This window comes from Plectropomus leopardus, chromosome 9 (assembly GCF_026936395.1).
Source record: "Plectropomus leopardus strain MGB_pleo_1.0 chromosome 9, ASM2693639v1, whole genome shotgun sequence".
NCBI classification, from domain to species: Eukaryota; Metazoa; Chordata; class Actinopteri; order Perciformes; family Serranidae; genus Plectropomus; species Plectropomus leopardus.
In genome coordinates this window covers 17,577,309-17,594,259 of record NC_142184.1, presented here as the reverse complement: position 1 = coordinate 17,594,259, position 16,951 = coordinate 17,577,309, and the positions used below count along the sequence as shown (strand labels likewise).

The 16,951-nt window shown below is 41.9% G+C and overlaps 1 protein-coding gene across 2 annotated transcripts; it reads right to left on the bottom strand.

The window, feature by feature from the left end:
* Nucleotides 1-2,376: 2,376 nt before the first annotated feature.
* wnt5a (wingless-type MMTV integration site family, member 5a) lies at nt 2,377-15,444 on the bottom strand. Of its 2 annotated transcripts, none has more exons than XM_042491234.2 (5): nt 14,329-15,444; nt 11,075-11,223; nt 8,565-8,812; nt 4,847-5,139; nt 2,377-4,247 (listed from the first exon to the last, which is right to left on the bottom strand). In XM_042491234.2, the coding sequence occupies exons 2-5, from the start codon at nt 11,209-11,211 to the stop codon at nt 3,789-3,791; spliced, it is 1,137 nt and encodes a 378-aa protein (XP_042347168.1). In that variant the 5' UTR covers nt 11,212-11,223; nt 14,329-15,444; the 3' UTR covers nt 2,377-3,788. The 2 variants fall into 2 exon arrangements, with proteins under 2 accessions (XP_042347168.1, XP_087938240.1); XM_088082114.1 differs by lacking the exon at nt 14,329-15,444 and adding an exon at nt 12,564-12,887.
* Nucleotides 15,445-16,951: the final 1,507 nt, after the last annotated feature.

Here is a 16,951-nt window from a genome sequence, read left to right as displayed (position 1 = left end):
AGTGCCCCTGCGGTGAATGCATAATTGTGTGAGCAAAACCTAAATCACAACCTTATCACCCTGTGACCACAGCCCCCAAAAAAGAAAGTGTTGTTCCTTGCAAAACAGGCATATAAATATTTACACAGTCGCCCGCATTATGTGTCAGATTGTAGGTGGGAGTGGAGTGAGGAGCAGGTGGAGAAAAGCCTGCATCCAAGCACTTTGTTTGAATATTTGAAAGAATCCGTGCCTTTTCCTCTCACCGAATGTGTCATACCTGTGCGCACCTGTGAGTTTCAGGTTTCCTCTGTCTATGTGTTGAATCAGCCTGCTGTGCACCTGGATTTCTGTTTATGCTATTGCTGGAGCAGTCCTGCTGGTATGAAGTCAGTCAGTCACTCTGACAAGGAGCCCCGTCCAGCACGTGCAAGTAGTTCGTCACCTTCATGAACATAACAAAGTTGAAGGGTGATTTCATATGCTTATAAACCACGCTGTTGACAGAAGGTTCAAAAATGTAAAAACTCTTTTCTGGTCTCCTTTGAGCCTTTTTACACTTTCTCTCTATTTGTATCTGTTTCTTATGCTTTTTCTTACTGGCCTACGTGACACCAATCAGAAATGTAAACACTTGTCATGATGTAACACGTTTTGTGTGAGTAGGTGCTCATGCAAGTGCACAGACACACACACACAGACACACACACACACACACACACACACACAAGGCCCAATTGACAGGGTCACATATGGGATGTGCTCCTAAAGTCAGTATCATTTTCCCAATGTAAATATTAGTCAATGTCAAGACCGTTTACACTGTAATGGCAGTCCTTCAGCTCTACTTTCCTTAAAGCACTTTCTCGCTCCGCTCCTCTCCCTCGGGCTTCTCCCCCTCTCCTTATTACTCCTCTCTCATCCAGCCCTCGTGTAATCCCCCGTTTCTCATTACCCAATCTTCTCTTCTGTTCTCTGCGTCTCCTCTTGAGCTCCAGCAGTTCCCTGACAAGGCCCAGTCGTCTTCCAGACAGCCCCATTTCCCGCCACATTGAAAATCCCCCTTCTTCCTATTCTCCTGACACAATATGATTAATCATTCCATTAACTGATCCACTGTCATTGGATTGTTGAGGGGGCTCGTAGAATACAACCTCAACCATCCCCCTGAGAGACACCCAATCTTCAGGCCATCTTCCAAAGCTCTCAAGAAAACTCGCCTTGTCTTTGTTCACTACACGCCTAAAACAGCTGTCATCCAATGTGGGTTTGACTGTCCGTCACTAAATCTGCCCATGGGTGAGGAGACTGAATGAAGGAATGTAACTGGTTCAGAAAAAAACAAAACTGTAATGCTGTTAGAGGGAAAAGAAAAGTTAGATCATATTGAATGGGACCAGAATCCAAATCTGTATTTAAAGACACATTTCAAGTAAAAACAAAAATGGCTGGGTTAAAAATGGAGCCAGATTGAGTCAAACTTGGTTAATTTTGCAGAGTACAAACTGGATATTTTCATCCTAGGTTAGTGTTATTTTTGGGTTATTTACACAACTAAAACATGGTTATTATGACCAATGTCATACGCAAAAAGCTCAAGTTTTACCTTCAAACTGTCAGTCTTTTTTAACAGAATACATGCAGACAGGGACGTAGCATGAACAAGAAGGCCCTATACATAAGCTGTCTGTGTGACCCCCCACCCCCTTTCCCCCTTTGATCCATGTTTCTCTCAATCACCTTTTGAATTTTATTTTTACAAAGTCAGTTTTATTTATGTCTTTCTTTCTTGGTACCCTAATTTCTCCTTTCTTGGGAAGGACATGACAGAGCATAAGCAGTCACTCACTCAGCTGTAGCTGCAATTAGAGACAAAGTCTCGTGCAGGGTAGGACTAAACAATTTTGCACCTTTAAGGGGTAAGAGGAGCCTTTAGAGAGCTTCCACTTTTTTAATATGAAGTTCAGTATTTCAACCTCTTCATTCAACCAATTTACATTTAATTATGGCAATAATTATTTAGAAATACACAAAAACTGCAAATAGAACCTTTTCATACCAGGCTTTTCGAGGGCTTCCCTTCCAGTGGGCTCCAAATAATCTGTCCTGCTTTCCCCCCACTTCAACGCCCCTGCATGCAAAGAATACATATTTACACATTAGTTAACAATCTGTCATAAATACTGACATGCCAGTTTAAAACAGAGCTAAAGTAGATTGTAATGCTTTTCAAAAAATAAGGAAAAAAACACACTGTCTCGAATGCTGAGTAAAAAGATCCAGATGTTGTGTTGGTGCTATGTTGACCCAGTGGTTTTTAGTGTGAAGAGAAAGTTTCTTAGTTGTGTATATGTGAAAAGGAAAATTAAAAAAAACACTATGAATATACTTCTCTGCTGTTTTTACATTTGATATTTATTGAAACAAAGTAGAGCACGGAGCCAATTTGTAAAAAGTAACAAAATATTAGCTATAACACATTATCAAACCTCAAATTCATGGAGAAGCTTATAAATATACATGTTTGGATTGGTAGTTTTGTCTATTGAGAATCATCACAGGGATAGTGAGCAGTTAACTGAGTGGTACTGGGAATCTGTGGTGACAATAAAAAATCTGATCATCTGTGACATATATATGTGTGTAACAGTAAAGACGAACATGAGTGAGAAGAAAATAATGTGTGTGTCAAAACAATAAGGTGCATTTCCCTTTACAATAAAACGTGAAGAGCCGCATTAGTGAGAAACTAAATTTTAAAAGTGACTTCAAAGCTTGAGGATATCTGACTAAATACTGATCTACATTGGGGATGCTTTTCTGTTTTAAACTTAGAGGAAGACCTGGTTATAGAAAATAAATACAGTTTACTGATTGGTTGGATAGACATACTATATACACAGAAAATGGAATATTTCACCACTGTAACCACAACATTGCCCATATATATTCAAACCATATTAAGTATTGTAAAATAATGTTAAATGGATAATCTGAATTAATATGGAAAAGAATGTAGGCTATAATATTGATATATTTGCTGATGCACTGTAGTAAAAAAACAGACACGCACAGACAGGTTTAAGCCTCTGTATCAAAGTGCATAATGGTGGAGGGCTTGTTGCAACACCTGGGGAACTCTAAGGCTTCTGGGACAGCTTAATAAATGGCCCAATTCCCAAAATAGCCCTCTTATTGTACCCATTGTACTCAAGGACTCGCACAACCCAACAGTGTTCCTTACTCTACATGTGGTGAGAGGGGACGAGTAGACCTGGGTTAGGATGTGAAGGCTGGTTTGGGACTGGGCCTATGAAAACACATCCATACACGACTACATCATACAGGCGTTCTCCTCTCCACACAATCAGACCTCTTCTCAACTAAATATCAAACACTACTCTTCTTGGGAAATAGGAAGCACAGTCCAATTTCAAAATCAGTGTGACCCAACTGACAAGAAAAATGGCATTTTCTGATAATAAAAGAGGGTGAGGGGAGATTTCCAGCCTGTCTTAGGCACTTGAAAGGGTTAAAATCGGCTTGTGATGACTGGGCCAAAATAAAACATAACAATCTCAAAATAAATATTTCACGATACTCTCAGTTTCTGAAGACATAAGATTTTTTTTTTTTTTGAAAAACGGAGTCAGTCTTTTTGCAATGGCATAATTGTTTAACTCTATAAATATAATTTATATAGTTTCTTTCTTCCATTCTCTCTCTGTGTTCAGCTCCTTTGCTCCTGAATACACACAGATGTATGCCCATCGTCTGCAAGCAAACTCAAACAGGTGACTCTCCTCTTCTCACTTGCAGACAAATTGGTCTACAATTTTGGTGCAGCGTTTGCACTTGACGTAGCAGCACCAGTGGAACTTGCAGTGGCAGCGCTCCACTATCTGGGCCTTGTACTGGTCGTAACCGCGGCCGCAGCACATCAGCTCGCACCCATCCATGCCCTCCGAGGTCTTGTTGCAAAGGCGCCCCACTGTGCCTAGGGAGCCCGTGCTTTGGTTCTTCAGGCAGTAGTCTGGACTGGACTCGATGTACACCAGGTCATGGCTTGTGGGAGCATTGAACTTGCTGTGCATCTGCACCAGCTTCCCACGCGCGTTGAGCTTCATGGCAGCGGCGCTGTCATACTTTTCCTTCAGGGCATCGCCCACCTTGCGGAAGTCGGCTAGTTGCAGCCAGCAAGTCTTCAGGCTGCAGGAGCCGGATACGCCGTGGCACTTGCAAGACACATTGGCAAGGTCCGATACGGTCTGAGAGCATGGAGGAGGGGGAGAAAGAAGGATTAATAACCAGATGAAGAACTTGCAAAAACATTTATTCTTATGTGACAAACTGCAGTCCAAGCGACACATGCTTCATATTTCTTATTTGACCTGTCTGCATAAATATTTGCACAATGTGCTGCTCATGATCTCATAAGGCATCGCTTTGCCATAAAGGACCGAATGATCCTGTCCATGTCTCCAATAGTGCACTGAATAAAACGTTGTCCACTCATTTGTCCGACTTGAAAGAGAACAGCCTGGCAACAGATATCTGGCATTACGTTTCCTTTGAGGTGGTTTCAAGATATTTGGAAAGGAAAAGAAACCCCAGAGCTGCCTCCAATGACTCCATCTCCCCACAGATCAAAGCCTCAGGAGGGGAGAGCTGTGAGAGCTGTTACACAGATGATCAGCGGAGACCTATCTGATTGACCTGGATTGTCTCACTTCCAACTCCTCCTGCTCTTTCTCTCACTGGTCGGTCTCATTCGAGGGCCTGCAGTTTATATCTCTCTGCTCCCTTCTTATCTGGTGACATCTTAAGATCTGTGTGTGTGTGCGCACATATAACCCCAATAACTTACCCTCCTTCCAGCCTCGTTATTGTGAAGATTCATCATCAGCCTGGCGCTCTCATATGAGCCTTTGGGGTAGCTCTTCTCCCTCTCACGTGCGTCCACAAACTCCTTGGAGAACCTGTAGCCATAGTTGAGGTTGTCTCCACAGCCGCCCCACAGCCAGTCTCGCGGCAGGTCTTTGGGGCGAGCTGCACGGCTGCACCCACAGCTGGAGAGCTCCCCCTCTCTGCAGGCACGGCTCACCGCGTTCACCACCCCTGCTGCGCTGATGGCATAAGTGAACGCTGTTTCTCGGCTGCCTGCAGACACACAAACAGGAACATCATGTCACATTTGCCACAGTAAGAAACAGAGTAAATGAGACATGTTTATCATTTGGCACTTCCATCCGCCTATTCCTTTTTTTCTCGGTTATGCGTGTATATTTGTTTTATATTCAACATGTCATTCTACTTTAAGAGTTTGTGCAGTGTTTGGAAATGTGATGTCATTTGACAGCATTGACCATACATTTAAGATTACAGAGCACTTCAGCCAAGTGCTGCAGGCTTCTCATCACCAACATGTTGAACGGTGGAATCTGGTTTGCTGTTATTGGGCTGCAGCCAGAGAGGAGAGCGCCCTCCAGTGACAGAGACGCTTCTTAACAAGCAGCGGCCATTTCACCCAGATTGAAAGTGACAGCAGCTTTTTTGCTTTATCTGTCATGACTCACTGACCCTGGAGCCGCTGCTCATTAACTCCTCAAAATTTCCTCGATAGGAACAAGAAGTTAAGAATACACCAACAGTTTTTGTTATCACTAATCCATTACTACCTCTGTACAAAGCCACATTGGAAGAAAGAAATGAGATGAGGAGACAAGCTACTAAAAGAAGAAACACCCAACCAAACTATGAGGCTGCGTGTTGACATTGAAGACGGGGGCTGCTGCAAAATAAAAATGCACAGCTCATATACCTGCTGGGCCGAACCTTTAGAGAGCGTGCTGTAATGACAATAACATATGGACAGAGAACGGGAGGTGAGGGAGTAGAAAGAAAGGACAACCTAAGAGATAAGTCAAGTAAAAGACATTGAAGAAAAAAGCAGGCAAAATGGAAAAGGAGACACACGCACACAGTTAATATCACAAAAGGCGGAAACAGACAATGGCCCAAGAAGAGGAAAGATGAAGAAAGAAACTCTTTGGAAAGTATTCCGGTGGGAAACTCTGACAGGAGGTGATCAGAGAGAGTGGGGGATTTATTAGTCTAGTACATGTTTTAATCCAGCCCGAGGATATTGGCCTAATAGTGGACCTGTGGACAGACAAACTGTCGTCTCCCACACTGCTGCCTCCCTTCTCCTGTACCCCACCCTGGAGCGAGCCAAGCCAGGCAGGGGAGAGGGTCTGAACCCAACTACGCCAGCACCCCCTGGAGCTCAGCTTTAAATCATCAGCAGTGTCCTACGCCAGCACACAGACAGACAGTAAGACAGGCTTTCAGATAGACAGCCTTAGAGGGGAGGACATGTTTACATGGCCCAGAGTGGGCTGAGATGGGAGCAATGTTGGGGAGGGAGAAGAGGAAAGGGAGAATGGCTGCTGATGAGGTTTCTATGAAGACTGATCTGTGGAGAGGGAGTCGGCAGCGCCAGAGACATAGAAAAGCAAAATTACCAAGAGGAGTGTAAAAATGCAGACACGCGCATTCGAGGGCCAGTTCATCTAATTTAAAAACATATATATAGTTAAAATTATTTTGAAAAATACATTTTAAAAGAGAAAATGTGTTCTTAGAGCTCATGGCATTAAATATAAAATTTACAGACAATGTCACTTTCCAAAAACAATACCCTGATTACTCCAGATCATCTACAGACAGGGGCATGGTGGTGGGGGGAGGGAGTGGGACTGATTACCCAGGATCCCAATGGGATGGGGGCATCAAAAAGGAATAAATGGGTTAAAAGATAGAATTTTGTATAAAAAAAATAATAGAGGAAGCTCTCTAAGGCCAGTCTTGGCCAGTCTCAAAATGGTTTAATCCACCCCTACACTAGGATTTATCTCTAAACCCAGCTAGAGCCCCGTAAGTGACTGATTATGCTGCTGGAGCACTGCCGTAGACTGTCATATCTTTCCCCAAGAAAGGGAAATTGGGGTCCCAGAAAAGAAAAGACATAGTAAACAGATTTTGAAAAAAATCATAAGGTGCATGAGAGAGAAAAGGATCGAGAGAGGAAGGGAAGTGGCCCAGACAGACTGCTTACGCATTGGGCATTTTTGTGCTACGCCGCTGTCGACAGACCTGAGTGTGAGCGGTTTTCAGTGGAACTACTTTTCTAACTTAAAATAGTCACCCTAAAAAACAGTTGACAGTGTGTTCTTCATCGGTGTTGATCATCAGGAGTAATGGGAACATTATTACTGGAAAGACAAGTTGCTGTTGAGCACATTAGAGGGTTTTTTTAAGCTATGAGCCTCAAAAATGAAATTCCATTCGTTATTTAATCCATTAATTGCATCAGGATAAGAGCAGAAATGTCAAAGATAGATATCTCATATTCTGGGCAGATGTGTGCTATCTAATTAGGTGAGAAATGTATTGTTGGGATTTTTTTTAGGAATTTTTGATGAACTGACCCTTTAAAGCGTGCCAACAAGAACAAAACACTGACCCCTCTGCATGTGTTACTTAAGCATAATTTGAAAGATTCCAAAAAATGTAACCAACACAAGCGCTGACTTTTGCTACTTTTCAACCAAGCCTCCTGTAACTCTGCTATGATCACAACATCAACATCATACAGATTCATTGTAATTCAGCTGGAGAGTTATGATCAATAAATGGTAAACCACCTTTACATTAGCCCCTGAGGTGTGGGCTCACATCCAAAGAAAACTAAAACAAACCATGTTAAATGATAGGATCCAAAAGTGGGGATCACTAAGAGAGGATTGTAAAGCTCTTGAACTTTCTATACGAGATCTGAGCACACTGCATGTCCATGCGCGCGCGCCCGCCCGCCCACACACACACACACACACACACACACACACACACACACACACACACACACACACACACACACACACACACACACACACACACACACACACACACACGCGCACACACACACACACACACACACACACAGTTTAATCTTTGACAAGGTGATATATTGGTGCATACACTCTCTGCACTCCCATTACTTGTAAATACAGGGCAGCTAAAGTCCAGCTTCACAGTGTGTGTGCATCTGTGTGTGTGTGTGTGTGTGTGTGTGTGTGTGTGTGTGTGTGTGTGTGTGTGTGTGTGTTGAACTAGATTAGATTGTCTCCCATTCATCAGGGGAAAAGCAGATTCTCTGCCTCCCTCCTGCTCCATGTCGGGAGCTGGTTTAGCAGGCCAAAGCCACATGTGATTTATCCAGCAACCTCACCCACCAACTATTCCCTCCACACAGCTGCTGAGAATCAACAGCCCCATACATTTCACACGCACACGCGCATGCCCGTGCACGCACATGCACACGCACACACACACACACACACACACACACACACACATACACACACTTTCACAAACACACAAAGAGGGTCAGTGAATCAGAGAGATAGAGAAGAAGAAAGGAAAGACACCGTATGTATGTACAGCATACATGTTGAAATGTGTCTATGTTGTCCTGCGTATTCATGTACATGTTTCAAATACTGGTTTTTTTGTCCATTTCTTACCTATTTGCATGACCCGTCCAAAAACAGAGGAGTTGTCCACTGTACTGCAGTTCCAGCGCCGATGTCTGAACTGGTACTGGCACTCTCTGATGCCTGTCTTGGCACCTTCACCAATGTACTGCATGTGGTCCTGGTAGAGCTGGCACAGCTTCTTCTGGCCCTGTGACAGGCCCACCAGCTGGCTGCACAGCGGCTGGGCTCCGATGATGTAGGCCTCCGGGATCAGTAAAGGGTTCATGGCCAAAGACCTGGATGGGAGAGGGTGGGGGGGGCACACACACATAATGCAGTTGTTTTTCATCATTTGCCGTTATGACGCAAATGTATGCATTCTTTGAGGCCAAATTTACAACCAACAGCTCATTTCACTTTATTAAGTTGTCCCTCTCATGGGTGAAGATATGTTAACTGATGAAACTGAATGGAGCAAAACACTGTATACTCTTAGTTGTTATTGAAACTGGACTTCAATTTGTGTGCTATTTTGGGGCCAAGGACATACAGTAAATAGAAGCATAGTGAGGAAACCAAGGGTCACAGAGTAAAAAAAGATGAAGAATATTTAAAGTAAAAAGAGAGGCTAGAGTAAAACAAAGAGGGCAAAACAGAGAGCAAATCTGACACAAACATACTATTTTCTATTTGTTCAGTGTCATAAATCAGAGTATGCCAACCTTTTTTATTTGCGACTCTTTAGAGCAATGTTTGTCAGTTCCCTCATCACAAGTTGCATATTATGTCTATGAGCTTAACCAAAAAGTGATGCTCCCCTCTCTCTTTGTTTCATTTAAAAAATAAATGTTATTCAATTTGTGTAGCAAAAGTGTTTTTTTGTCCTCTCTTAACTAATAAAATAGACCCTTTAGATTTTACTTGTGACCCCATGTGCCCAACCACATGTTCTGAAGCAATGTCATAAACCTACTACAAACAAGTGCTGTATCGTTTGAAAAAAAAAAAAACGATCGAAAAACGAACAAATGTTTTTGACGCTTGTGTTGAGTGCATTTCATGATTCCTCTCGCCAACTTAACGTACCGGATAACTCGTTCTGATCATTTCATCTTACAGTTCTATTCAATGTTGTGTAAGAGAAAGAAAAAGAAATAAAAATGGACTAGGGGAGAGAGAGAGATGAACTAACAGTTGAAAGAGAGAGAGGAACACTAGTATGAGCATCTGGTTCCAGGCCACAGGACAATTAGAGCAGCCCATCCCTGAGCCCTAAGAGAAAGACAATTAGCCCCCAGTGTAACCTGATCGACTGGGGAAGTCAGCAGCGAGGGAACACAGACTGAACACACACAACATACAAGTACACACATAAACACATGGAAAGAAAAAAAAAAAAAACATACAGACATGCAGAGTGACGCTCTGTCTCTCACACACACACATACATACACACAGTCAGAAGGCCCGCTGCTCTGACACTCTAAATCATTCACACCTGTTTGTCCTCTCAAAGAGGAAACTGAAAGACACACACAGTTTGTGCTCCAAACTCAGCTCAGGGTCTGTGGTAATGTGTGGGTCCTCAGCATGTAAATCCAACTCATTACTTAAACTAAACTGTAGTCGCCTACTCAGGTGAGCCCATTAAAATATGTTTATCTGTAGAAATTCTCTTCAATTTAATTCTTTAAATTATTATTTTCATAAAATTAGGCCATCACCAAGTGATGTCACTACAGACTTTGATCTGCTCATTTGAAGTAAGGAAAAATCATACACACAAAGTGTGGGTTTACTGTAAATGCTCTATGTGCTTCTACAAGCGTATATGCCGGTATACACAATTAAACACAAGTGCACAATTAGACAAAAACACAGAAAACAGCCACAGTATGTAAAGAGTTGTGACTTGCTTTAAGCGGTGCCTCTACAGTGACTCATAAACAGTATTTTCCCCCTATCAGACCTGCACTGTGTGTTTCAGTGTAGCATGCTCAAATACAGACTTTTCTAATGGCAGCAGGACTTGTGTCTACTCACGCACACACACACACAGTCACACACGGTGCTCGTGTTTGCACATATTTGGACGCCAACTCATAAACCACAGCATTCTATGTTTTCTATAATATTCATAATTTTGGTTTGGCAATATACGAAGAAAGAAAATAAGGGAGAAAAAAGGTCCTTCCTGAAAAGTTAATGTGCTACAGTCAGCATGTTGTGTTACTTCATATGTGGTGCAACTAAAGCTGTGGAGGCTTACTTAGCAAACACGCACACACACACTCACACACAGGTTTGAAATTGACTCTGAAACTAAGACAAATGTAAACATAAACAAAAATAAAAAATCAATATTACCCTTAATCTGGCTTTTTTCATGTCTTTTTTTAAAACTCGTTTGCGCTTAGCTGCTCCATTTACAAATATGACTCTTCTGTGAGTGTAAAAAAAAAAAAAAATCTTTTGAAAGCTGACAATCTCAACTGGCCATGACACAAGTAAACACAACGTTCACAAATTTCATATATGGAGAGAAAATTAATGCATACCACCATGAGTTGGCCTCCACCACCACCTGCATGAGGAGTGTGAGGAGCGTCAGGGCAAAGACACAGTGTCTGGAGTCCAACAGGCTGCTAAAGGGCCAGCAAACCGGCCGACACACACAGCCCAGCCCCAGGTTCATATTGCCGCTGATCTGAGGGAGGACAGAGAAAAAAGGATGCTTGTCAGTCTGCCTGCCTGTCTGGCTGTTTGTCTCACACACAGTTTAATGTGCATAGCAGAGAAAAAGACAGATATCTGTGATGTCTAAATGTATGAAGGGAATGCAGGAAAAATTCTTTCAGCTGTATGCCTGCATATCGAAACTCTCTCTTTTACATGCAAACAGCACAGTGCTTGTGTGTGTGTACGTGTGTGTGTGTGTGTGTGTGTGTGTGTGTGCTAGTGCCTGTGTGCGTGTGTGTGTGTGATAAGAGCCCTGAGGCCATCAGTGCTCGCACAGCAGAGCAGTCATTTGGCAGCAGGTCTGAGTGTGAATCACGTAAGACTGATAGACGTGCAGCCAGAGAAGACACAATGACCATGAAAACCCAGCTAGACACATTCCTGACAGTTCACTTTACTCAGGGAAAGAAACACCCAGAGGCAGACAGACAGACAGACAGACAGACAGACAGAAGCCTTAACTGACTGTGTGAGTGCCTTATTTTAAATCCAATTTAGCCAATATATTTACTGTTAACATTAGAATAAAAAATACATTTTCTCAATTTCAACTAATAATTAGCCTATGTCATTTTTAATGCAAAGATAGTTCACTTAATATAAAAGATCTTAAACATGGGCTTAGAATAAAACAGTATGTTTTTATTCCACGCTTGTTCATTTTCAATCTATGGCAGGCCTGACTGGTGACAAGGTCTATTTTGTTTCAATTTTTTAATTAAGAAAAATCTGTGGGAAATAATACTAAAAGTGTTATTCTAGTTTGTTAATTATAAACATTTTAAAAGGACTTCAATGAATATTTATACAGAAAATGGAAATATAAGGGAATACATTTCATTTATAAAGTTGTTTCCACCTCGATTTGTGATGCATATTGCTATCAAATATGTAATTTGACAAATAACGATGATGCCGGTATACAGTTATATTGAAATTAATTCTAGTATTTATTAATTGACTGTGCATCGGACTGAAAGGAGCCACGTCAGCGGCCTGGGCCTGCACTGTGCAGTCTTTTGCCTAACGAAAATTACAAGGAATTAAAAAAGGGAAAAAATGTCAATTCTCTTTGTGGCTTTGGTGATACAGTTTGGCTGCTATGTGGGCAGAAAATGAGTTAAAATAATTATCCTTAGTATTTGCGACTTTAACCGATGTGCCAGCCTTCCAGTTGGGCCGTGTGTGAATTTTGGGACTCAGAGCAGCTCTAATTTGTCACGCTGCGTTATTTTCCAGGGTTGAGTCGTGGAGACCTGGACCTGCCTAATACTCATTAAACACAAGGCCAAGTTCACCATCACTCACCCAGCATGCGCGCGCGAGCGTACGCACGCACGCACAGACACAGCAGCATGTGCTTTCAGTTTGTGCGCTGCTGCAGTAATAGCTGGAGAGGTTATGTTATGTTCCCAGCAGTTATTCCACATAAATTAACGCAATAATCCACAAAGGGCGGCGGTTTTACACTGATTTTAAATCAGCTAATTGGACTTGTTCCGCCCGCCAGGAAGTGGATTTAAAATATATTCTTATTTACGGATAATTAACTTCTACAATTGAATATAATCTATTTTAGCGCAAAGCAGTACAATTCAAAATAAGTGACTCAGCCACACTGACGGACAGGTTTCATTCTGCGTATTCATGTTTGAATTCACTGTGGTGATGCCACAGGTGCCTGCAATTATCTAACACTTCACAACAAACTCTCGACCAATGAGAATATAGAAAAGTAATTATTCGTTTTAAGAGAAAGGTTATTCTATAATTAATATTTCGTATTTTGTGAGGCCAGAGAGCCAGCTATTTAACGCTATACATAACTTTCTAATTGATTTTTAAAAAAGGTAAATGCGCATTCCTGCATAAGGCATCCCCGCTGCAAACTGCGTAAATCCTGAGCTCCGTGACCCATGCAAACGATTTGACCCGAGTGAAATATTCACTGGGACTTCAGTAGATGATTGACGACCACCTCGCTGATTTCTGTCGGTAAAAATGGCATCAAATTGGGCAAATTTCAGGAAGAGAGCAATTAGAATACCGTCGGCAGGATGATAAAACATCGGGGGCTGCTGTTGCAATGGATCATTTCAGAGGCTATTTTAAGGCCCATATGGGACTAAATCCATTTACATTAAACCGGAGAGTGAGGGAAAACTAGTCTACTGTTTATTTTACATGAGAAAAATCTTCTTGAATTATTTCACCCTTTGCTCTAATTTGGGCCTGTGGGTTTTTTTTTTTTTAGTTTTCTCTGGCTGGAACATTTGACCAAACCATCTAAAACATCATTACAATTCAATATAATAGCATTTGAATAATCTTGGTAACAAATTAGTGTGAAAATGTGAATGGAGCATATGAGTGTCAAATTATGACAACTTTCAATAATTTTCTGGGCTTTTATAAAACAACGTTATTTTCTGCATCATTAAGCCTTTGGATAATATGCAGTGCAATGATGACTTTGAGCTTTTGTTTAGTTTTTGGTTTTCTGAAGGAGGTGGATGGGTGAAAAAAATTAACTCATAAAGCGGTTTATTATTCTATTACTTATCGTTATTATTTTGATTTATTTCTTTAAAATAGCACATTTACCCAAACTGCATGTCATCGTAATTTAGAGTAATGAATGAAATATTATCCGCATTTTATAGCGCTAAATAATGAATCTCTTTTCTTGCCTCTCTTGTTTAAAAAAAACCAGGAGAGGGAGCCAGGTACAAGGATTTGATGAGGAGAAGCAGCACAAAGAATACTGCCTGACTTTAAATGGGGACCGTTAACAATGGTAACAAAAATATATGGGCTTATTTTTTCTCATTAATATGCATTTTAAAACAAATAATTTCTGCAGAATTTTATCTGAATTCGTTATTTGCTCTGTTGACACATGGGTCACAGTCACTGCAGTAAAGGGATAGCATGTTTCACACATCACATCTGTCAAGGACTTTTGTCCACATCCAAGATTAGTCCAGAAAGGTCCCACAGAAACAGCTTCCTCTCTTTAAGATAAACTGCGGCTGCATGGAAAAGTGAACCAGGAGACCTGAAGGCTACTCACCAGGGAGCACAGCCCGTCAGAAGTTGTAATCCACTTTCTGCAGACGATATCAAACCAATAATCCCAGAGCAGGCCAGGTGGATTTAAGATTTCCTTTTCCGCTGCAGTGTAGACAAGTCTCGTCGTTTTATCCGGATTTCTTGGAAAGTGCTTGGCTGGGGTTGAAGGAAGCGGAACGCTTAAAAAGTTTGAGAGTTCTTCAGGTTTGGTGTTTTGGTGAACACAACAACGCTCCGTGCGCCAAACAGTTTAGAGGGTTTGTAGGAAGCAGCGGGATGTATAAAACGTCCAAAGACAGTGTAAGAAAGCGATCAGAACATTTAAAGAATCAGTGCGTGACTGTAAATATCAACTATTAACAGATAAAACCATCTACGGTAGCCCAATGTGCCACTGCCGGAAACGTCGGGTTGTCGATTCTTTTTTGATTGAAAGCGGCCTACTTTAAAACTCCCTATCCGAGTTAAAAAAAAAAACTGTCCCAAGTTACAGCTAAACTATGTCAGAGCAAAAACACGGAAAACTTCGTTTTATAAGCATTAAATCCAGCCGCTGACACGCTCAGGTCATAGCGTGTTTTACCTGCAGAAAGATCCACACGGTGATCCTCGCCACAAACGACTTGTCAATTTACCTTCCATTCTGCGCAAAAAACGACTTTGACAATTCCTCAGCACGACTTAAAAGTCCTCACTTGCAAAAAAGTAAGTCATCCGCCTTGCAAAAAAAAAAGAAAACGAAAAAAAAAACAGATGCCACAATTAATCGGCTCCAGACAGTATGCTCCAAAAAACTTTCCGCGCGGACTATCTCCAAACAGTGCGGCTTGGCGAGCGCGCACGGTGCCAGGGGGAGGAAAAGAGCACAGCGTGTGAACAACAGCGGCTTTGCTGAGGCTCCGAGTCTGTCGTCCTCTCACACCGTATGTGTGTGTCTGTGCGTGTTGAAGTGCAGAAAAGTATCACCGACTATCCCTCCCTCTCTGCCTTTTCTCTCTCTCTTCCTCTCACCTGCTTCAGTCGCCTCTTCTCTCAAACTAACACACTGCAGCATGGATGCACAGCGCAAAACCCTCACATGGCGCATGCGCTTCACGTTACTCCTCAAATCCCTTTTTTCTCCTTCCAGTCACCAACTTTCAAGAAGCAAGGAATCTGAGTGTAGGTGAAATTGTGGGGAGAGAGAGAGAGAAAGAGAGAGAGAGAGAGAAGGGCGGAACAGGCTGTAACAAAACAAGCGTCTCTATTACCTAAAATAAACTTATAAAGCACCCGAGGCTATTACCCTAGGAGTTAGGATTTTCACTGGAAGCAGATCGAGTTACCACTCAGTAAAATCAAGACAAGCAGGTCCATATCGTGTGCTTATACAGGCTGCTCTCATCACCTGAAGGCCTGTGAGCATTACGGTCATTACGGTAATTATTATTTTATGGTACATTATCTCAAAACATGCTGCAGGAATCCGCCGGCTTACAGTTCGATATTTTTCAACGAACCCGATGATGAGTGTCAGAGGGCAAAGTGTTTAATAGTTTCACGTGTGTCACTGCAGATTTCTCAGTGTGAGCAGGCTGCAGGCATTCAAGGGTGAAAGCCGTGTTATTTTCAATTGCGCTGGACAGAATTTCACCTGGATTGAGGAAACAGAGATAGAATAACAGTCAGCAAAAGAAGTAAAACAATGCTCTAAATTTAATGGAAGGAGGCAGTCAACGGCATATCAATCTGGCCGTGTACCCAAATAAAGACTTGCCTGGGGTGATAGGTACAGAGAGCAGGAAGAGAGGAGGACAGAAATTTAATCAGACATATTTATAATTCTGACCTTTGTAATTGAGAATAGTCAGTCTTGTGGGTCTGATAGCAACCTCATTTATATCAGTTTTAGTCCTGTCACCATGGGCAAATAATGAGACATTGGGCCCCTGGGTGCAGAAATGCAAAAAGGCCCCACCATTTCACCTATGCAGGACTGGAAACACACACACACTGGCTCTGTGGTAATTTTGCCTCTCTCTCTTTTTTTTTAAGCTATTTTTTTCTGCTTTTTTAAGATAACTTAAGAGTATTTTTTGGGTTGTTTTTTTTTAAGTCTCTTTGTTGTCATTTTGTGTATCTTTGCAATTGCTTTGCATCTCTTTTTATGTCTTTGTGTTCTGGGTCGGTACGTGATAATTTGAGTGACAGTTTGCAGGTAAAGGCCAATGGAGCCTCTTGGCCTGTGCCCAGTAGGCCCATTCAGTAATCTGTCCATGTCCACAACCCCCATATAAATGAAGGGGGCAAATAAAAGTAAACATGCATAAGAAACAAATCTTAATTCTAAGTCCCTAAAGTGTGTAATAAAAAAAGATCAGTAATGAAAACTTCAGGCCCCAAAATTGCTTTGTGTTTTTTTTTTTTTTGTGAGAGCCATCATTTTTTTTCACAATTTTTCAACAAAATGTGTATCTCCTTTAGTAATGTAACTCTTCATGTGATTGTGAATATCTGTGGCAGAATTGAGTGTGAAACGCCTGCAAACCTTGCGAGAGTTCTGTTCCCAGCTAATGTTACCGTGGTGGATGCTGGAGGCTGCGACTGCGTCAAAGAGCACTTAAAACATGCTCAGCCACATTTCT

Bases quoted from the DNA above. Each gene is read 5' to 3' on its own strand.
- wnt5a (XM_042491234.2), bottom strand. From the start codon at position 11,211: ATGAACCTGGGGCTGGGCTGTGTGTGTCGGCCGGTTTGCTGGCCCTTT. The intron at 5,140-8,564 runs GTAAGAAATGGA...GTGTGTCTGCAG, and splicing joins TGGACGGGTCATGCAAATAG to GCAGCCGAGAAACAGCGTTC. The intron at 4,248-4,846 runs GTAAGTTATTGG...CCATGCTCTCAG, and splicing joins ATAACGAGGCTGGAAGGAGG to ACCGTATCGGACCTTGCCAA.